This window comes from Charadrius vociferus, unplaced genomic scaffold, assembly GCF_000708025.1.
Source record: "Charadrius vociferus isolate BGI_N301 unplaced genomic scaffold, ASM70802v2 scaffold38, whole genome shotgun sequence".
Classification (NCBI taxonomy): Eukaryota; Metazoa; Chordata; class Aves; order Charadriiformes; family Charadriidae; genus Charadrius; species Charadrius vociferus.
The window spans coordinates 1,868,658-1,876,157 of record NW_009650176.1 but is presented as its reverse complement, the minus strand read 5'-3'; the positions used below and the strand labels follow the sequence as shown (position 1 = coordinate 1,876,157).

Below are 7,500 nucleotides of genomic sequence, written 5' to 3'. Positions count from 1 at the left end.
ATATGACAAGCCAAAATAAAATCAAGTCAAATTAAATAGCAAGAAAAAGCTGCAAGCAAAACAAGACTGAAAAAAAAAAAAATAGAAAAAGATGAAAAATTGGTTGTGACTGCAAAACTGTAAGTATTAAATAAAGAAAGAAGTCAGAAGCAAATTCAGGAGCGACCGTATTCTGCTTGACAAGGGCTGAGAAATACTAATGGATTTTTTTAATGGGTGGTTTGATGGATGAGAGAAGAAATTACGTAAAAGTAAATGTAGTAGTGTATCAACATAAAGTATGGTGCCAAAAAAAAAAAAAAAAAAAAAAAAAGCATCGCAAATAAAAAAAGACATGTAAATGTGTGCCTACCATTTTCCAGATAAGAAGGGGCCGTACCTTCTGAGGGGTCAAGGCGGCGAGCCCGCCTCCCGTGTTTGGAATTGTTGTGTACAAACATGTTGTCTGAGACAGCCAGCACGTGGCCATCCACATTGACTGTTGTTGATACAACAACCTGCAAAAGAAAACAAAAAAAACCATCCAAATTTAAAAAACCCTGCCATGTTTTCACAAACGTGGATACAGAATCTGATCTTCTTTTAAGACAAAACACCACCACCGCCTGTTACTTTTCGCATTAAACAAAGTGAATGACAGCTATGAATACATCTGTGTTTATGTGGCTAACACTGGTGATTTTTAACTCACAATTGTTTCTCTTCAGAACCTGCTACACTAATTAGAGTTTAATCTCCTATTATGCTAACAAATGAATTCAATTCAGGGAAATATTCTTCTAGCCATTAGTTTCAGAAACACCCCTCTAGCCACTCATTTTAAAAGCTGCTGTTTTGATTGATCTGTTGATATATTGATTAGATAGTTTATCTAATTAAAATTTGTTCACTTGAGACTGTCTTCAAATGAAGGGTTGTGAGGATTCCAAATAAAAAAAGCTTAATAAATCAGGAACCATCGTAACTCCCCATTTTTTCTTCAGTAAATGATCTCCAGGTCAGTTTTACAATTACATTTAATGTCTGATAATGAACTTTTTTGCATCTGAAAAGACCGAGTTGAATATGAATAGTGAAAGTGTTTTCAATCCATGAAAAGTATCCCTTCTCAAGTTCATTTGGATGGTGATTGACCCTGGTATGTCAATGGAATTTCCTCCTTTATTTTTGAGTGAAAGGCTCCTATTCTTGTGTCCAGGTTCAGAGTCCGGCCATAGAAGAGATGATGGATAGGGCCTTCTTTGGCTTCCAGCTGCTTCTCAGTAGAAAATGGAAAAGGAACATATGCAAAACGCACAACCTTCCCGATACAAACACCTACACAATGGAGTTGTGAAACTCCTTCCGGAAACGATATCGTATGAACACAAGCCAAAGAGGAAACCCTGAGATGCGCCTGGGTTTGTGTGGAACACGGCTTCGTAGGTCGATCGCTATTATCCCAGATAGACATTTACATCTTATTTAAATCCTCCAGCAAGGCCCCTGTGGTGTGGGTTCCAGGTTTTCTAAACGAAGTAATCACTGCAGTATTTTCTTTGGGGTTTAATGTTAGTAGTGTCCTTCAAGTCAACGGCTAAGTTAGGCCTTGTCAACCCTACTGGTGACGGCGGCAACAGCTAGTACACATTTTGGCTTTCATCCTCCGTTTATTTCACCTTTGGGTATAACAAAAATGATCGTCAGGGTTCTCACACCAGCTCCTATACCCAAACGCTTAACGAGCAACAATCGAAGGGGTAAAACTAGCCTCCCTTTGCACAGAGCGGCTCCAAGGCATGAGAAGAAAATTCTTGTCTGCTTCTATGTTTTGGATCACCTCTGATCCTGTTTCTTATTCACAACCCATAATTAGCTTTCAGCTATCACAGCACCTTTTCTGTGTATCCTGCCTCCTTGGAGACAGCCATCTGCGGTACCCTTTGGAACAGCCCGAGGGCAGTTCTCTGCCAGGCTGCTCTGCTCCCCTACCTTTCTCCTCCCAGAAGTGGACACTTTCACTCTTGTCAACATCCACCCTGGAGAGTGCTGAGGTTGCACGCTCACCTCGGCCGCAGAGCTGCTGCCAGGCCACTGGGCTATCTGCTTTCGCTTTTAATGAGATTCGCAGACTTTAAGAAATATTGCAAAATGTACAAGGGCGATTTTCAGCAAAGGTTGCTGGGTTTGGTTCCTAGAACACGGTATATTAAAAAGACAGAGAAAGGTGTGTATAAAAATGACAACTATTTTTGTTCTGTCATGTATATATAGGTCAGTCACCAAGGGAAAATACTGTAGTTCAGCAAAAGAAAGTAGACATGCTATGCTTTGTTATATCGGCTTATTCCTGCGGTGCACCTAAGGAAAGGTGCTGAGACAGTGAAACCAGTTAAAAATATTGTTCAAGATCTGACATACTGTTAAGTCCAGTTAAACCTTCTGAGAGGCAGGGAGATTAGCTAAAGAGACCCAGGAAAGTCTTTCTAGTGCCTACTGGCTCCATTGTCGACCACAAGATCACTCATGACTGATGCTTCATTTAGTCATCGGTGAGACAAAGAGGACATTTCCACTCATTCCAGGTTTGACCTTCTGTTCTGTTCAGATGGATCAATATCACCAATGCCACGTGAAGCTGAGATGCATGAAAAATGGAAGCTTGGCTCAATTGTTTTGAAGAAATATTTTTTCCAGCTACAGATCTTTGCTGTTGGCTGGCTCAAGGGTGCTGGCTTCACCGGTTGGTTGGCTGTGCATGAAAACAGATGTCACATGTTTTGCTATCAAGTTTAACCACAAGTTATTCTTTTCAAAAATAAGAAAGTTTTGAACATCTCAATACTGGTTTATTATTAGTCTCAAATATGCACTGTTGTGAAATATTTTGAAATAAGAAGCATATAGTTCCTAACAAACATTTCAAATGACCCCAAACACAGAGGAAATCATTTGTCCATCACGTCAGCTGTCTCTCTGTAGTGTTATGATTCACCACAGGATATTTCAAAAGCTGTAAGAAGAAAGTGAAGTATTAAACATTTTCTAACACAATTGGAATAAAAACATAGGGGTTGGACCACCGCTGTTGGATTTACAAGTTGTGAATGTGAAAAACCCCTGTGTGAGATCCAAACTTCCCTGCGCTCCACCGTCATGTCTGTTAGCAACATTCTGCTCCTCCGTCTACATGTGGAAAAACCTCTGCAGGTCTGAGCACACGCCACGCTACAACGCAAGGTGTTAGTATGAAGGAAAACCACGGAAACACTTTCTGAGGAGAGAGCCCCTTGCTTCGGCATTGATCCATTACAGTCCACCGCAGAACTCCGCGACTCCCAACAACCAGCAACAACCAGTGGGCGAAATGTAAAATACCGATAGTGCTTTTTTTTAAAGGCATGCAGCATTGGAACTACACTAAGTAGAAGCACTGATACTGTTTTTTCATTTAAAAAGCTCACGATGAAGATGCGAGTAAGTCTTTTATATGCCGTTTATCTTTTAAGAGAGATCTGTACCTGGAATCTTCGCATGTCTCGCGGGTTGCCTGCATTCTTCAAACAGTTCTGATTGCACTTGAGGAAAAACTTTAGAAAGAATCTATAAAAATACAAAATTGAAATCTATTAGATTCATCAAAATGTAAATCTAATTTTAAAAAAGTTTAATAAAATTTAATCATAAGTAGTTATACCCAAAAGAATACTGGTAGTGAAATATTACTTTCCTATTAGTTAATGAACTTATTTTAAAGCATAAGATCTCTGTTGTAAACAGAACATTATTGCCAGGGAAAGGCAAATTTATATTTTTAATTTTTCAACAACTACAAATGTATTGACTCCAGGCCATATCCTTAGCTCGGTGTGGGAAAGTTGATTTCAATGACTCATTGACTTCAAAGGCAATGACTTACACCAGATGAGAATTTGTCTCTATTTTTTTAATACTTTTTATTTTTTCACAACTTATATTAGCAGTAATGACCTCTACATCGAAACATTCCAAGGTAATGAATGATCAATCTTCTGAAAAACACTTGGCGTTGCCTCCGGTTTGGAAACTCTCGCTATTCAAAGGGACTCGATCCAACTCCTGCTGACTCCAGGGAGATCCAGGCGGGATCTGCCCACCGGCAAGGCCCCGGTTCCCTCATTGTTTTTGAAAGGAAAGGAACATGGCAAATTAGGCCCTGTCTTGTGACCTCGTCAACCTTTGCCAGCCTTTAACTGTGAGGAGTCACTCTACCCAGGGACGGAAATCCACCTTATTTTTGCTGAGCGGCAACCAGCAATTATTTAGGACTAACCCTTATCATCTAGGCACCTCCCAATAACCATTTTTGTAGCATCGCTGCATCCCAGGAACACAGAAAACACATACAGGAAGGGGAAATGCTTGGAAAAGTGCAAACTTCTTTATGCCGCCCTCCTGTACTTGCTGGGGAAGGAGCTGATATGGGTTGTCTCCACCCTCCAGGCTATGCAAGACCGGGGGATCCTCACCATCCTGCCCTCGTGCAGGAGATGTTCGCAGCCTAACACCTCCTCTTTTCTTTATGTAGCTGTTTTCCCATTTCATAAATTAAAAAAAAAAATCTCAGCTACTGACAGCAAAGCTCAGGGCTTTCTAGTCACCCAGAGTTTCTCTGATGCGCCAGCCCGGCAGCTTGCGCTGCCCAACTCCACCTATGTTGAACAGAATCATAGAATCATAGAATGGTTTAGGTTGGAAAGGACCTTGAAGATCATCGAGTTCCACCCCCCCTGCCATAGATAAGGATACCTCCCACTAGAATTAATATTACGGGGAATAGCGAGGTTAGGCAGAGCTTTTATATCTAGAATACGAACAACTATTATTTATTCATGTCGGTCTTTATAAGTGGCTGTGACTATTCTTGCTGTGTACACCTCGCAGAAGTTTCCATGTGCCAACAGCATTCCTGGTAGGAGGCAAGCCAGGCGCCTCTTCCCTTCTTCGGTGCCCAATTGCGGCCAACAGCAAGTATGACTGTGGCTGCACCCCGCTGTGCTCGCTCCTGATGAGCTTCGAGGGTCAGACAGGAGCCTTGTGGCAGTATCCCCGTATCACAAACTGGTGCTTTTAATCACAGCTCTTCCTTTTCAGTTAAACCTTGAGCAGGACCCTAATATTAATACGGGACGCTAACGCTGAAGGAGCAATCTCTCATATCAGAAGGAAGGAGGGAAATGACTATGTTTACTGAAACTGTGCATAAATAAACCGATTCTGTTAGTTTAGCTGAATGCAGGTTTCTTTAAAACTTCCTATCCCGAAATCTGTAAAGGAGTTTTAGCTGTCGAGCTGGAAGAGACCTGGATTTCCACAGTGGTTGATGTGATCTCCCTAGCTCGGATGCTCACTTGAACTCAAATTTTCTGGACACTGTTTGCAGGGACACTACCAGTGACCCGATGAAGCTGCATCTTTGTTAGCCACATCCCCACCCTAATTTTATCTGCCTTGGCTTTGGAGGGCTTTTTTTTTAAATACTTATGATCTCCAGATCAACTGAGCATGGGCTAAACCTAATGTTGTTTCTGTCATACCTCTATTCTTTTTTGCACACCTTCCACCGTGTGGACTGCGATGATGTGCAAGGACCAGCTGGTGCCCACGTCAGTACGGGACCACCAGGCACTGGTGACAGGACCAGTCAGGAGCTGGGGAGAGCCTCCAGCTTTACAGCTCCTTAGTGCCACGGCCAGGCTGAAGAGGAGTATCTTATCTATTATTTTTTTCTGATCTCAAATGGGTGTTGTGAGGCTTATTGAGCTAATGTTTGTAAATTGCTCGGAAATTCTCCAATGAATTGTGCACTAGGAATGCTAAGTATTGCTCCTCGTGGATTGTTTTTAACGTGAAGCACTCGTGATGAATTGTTTCTATACAGAGAGCTCACATCCTGTCAAAAAAAAAAGGGCCATTAAGCACCCTTTCACTGAACATCAACCGGAGCTGGTATTTGTTCAATTATTTGGTGAAAAGGACCCACGCTGGGTGGAATTAGACATCTTCAAGTTTACTCGGATGACCCTGGCACTGGGCTAAATGTCAAAGCGACAAGGCTGGGGTGAACACAAGCAGCACTCCTAATTCAGCTCTGCCGCATTCCTTGATACTGAGATATTTTATTTTTTAATCTGTGTTTGCGGAGAGTTCATGGAGCACAGGTGGCATCAACACAAGATTTTCAGAGGAAGACAACACAAGTTAAAAACCACGTTCTGCTCATGCAGGGCATTTCCCAAAGCTTGCCAGAAGAAAACCGACTCAATTGTTCCTCTCAGATGACCAGCGAGGACCGTGGGTGCTATGAACCCATCCCGATGGCAGATGGAACAGGGTCAGACGCTTTCCCTGCGAGCCCTGTGCTCCCGAAACAAGATCGGGGCAACAGCAAGAAGCGAGCAGCTGGATCGGAGCTCGCTTTGGTCATCTCTCAAACTTTGTGGCTACCAAGAGAATGAGAACGCAAGCCTTTCTACGTTTGCCTCTCCCTGCTATGTTATATGCACAAATTCTAGTCTTTTTTAATATATCCAGCCTTGCAGAACAGCCTTCCTAAACACAGTAAGCTCTTCCTAAAATACTGATATGGAGAAAAATGCAGGCTTTGGGAGGTTCCTTTGCTCTGATTTTTTTCACGCTGCCAGAAAGGGGCCTGCTACCACCTTAATTAAAATGTATTACCCACCACAAGACTCCACTATTTTAAGATAAAATTTACATCTTTTATTGACTCACCTCACCTATACACTTAGCTCGCGATGCCTCTCAACGCCCATCTGCCATCCGCGTACAGTAAGTCACTTGATATTCCACCCACCAATTTTTCCTAACAACCACTGTGCAATTAAACTCAACACGTTCTGTTGCGAGGTAAATTAGGCACACCTGCGGCCAGACTTCATTTGAACTGCATCAGAAAAGGACCTAACAAGGTGAGAGCGTACCACAAAGTTATAGGCCTGTCAAGCAATTAGGTTTTCACTTCTGGGACATCCGCACAGTGCAATTATGCTACACATTACAACCTGGCTAATCTTCTGAACAAATGTCATGTCTCGGAGAAGCTAGTAAAAGCAGTTCATCTGCAAATGTGTCTGCTCTTAAGCCTCCACCTTATGCACATAACAACCTACAGGAGACTTTTTTGTGATATGAAAGATGTTTTTTTTCCATAGAAGATTTTTTTTTAAACCCTGCAAGTGCCTTTTCATCCTTTTCACCTCTTCTTAACCTTTTTTGAGAGGAGGTGTTGTAGCAAATAGACCAGAAAGACTTTTGTACTTGAATTTCAACACTAAGGAAGAAAATGCTTGGTATTATAAGCACAAGCGGTGGTTAGTTTGGTCTGATTCAAATATTGTCTGGCTAAAGGAATATTTGTGGCAGAAACCCACCTATTACATCCTAGAAACATCATTAGTAAGGCGTATTTCCACCAGACGCCAAACAGAAGCGTCATTCGTGCAAATAAACCTCAGCAGG

At 42.0% G+C, this 7,500-nt stretch overlaps 1 protein-coding gene across 1 annotated transcript in view; it reads right to left on the bottom strand.

Annotated features, from left to right (window-relative positions):
* The window catches only part of EBF3 (early B-cell factor 3), a 122,258-nt gene that overhangs the window by 41,236 nt on the left and 73,522 nt on the right, over nt 1–7,500 (bottom strand). Inside the window, 2 exon segments of the mRNA XM_009892716.1 lie at nt 380–497; nt 3,501–3,582. Of these exon segments, the coding sequence (XP_009891018.1) occupies nt 380–497; nt 3,501–3,582 (200 nt within the window).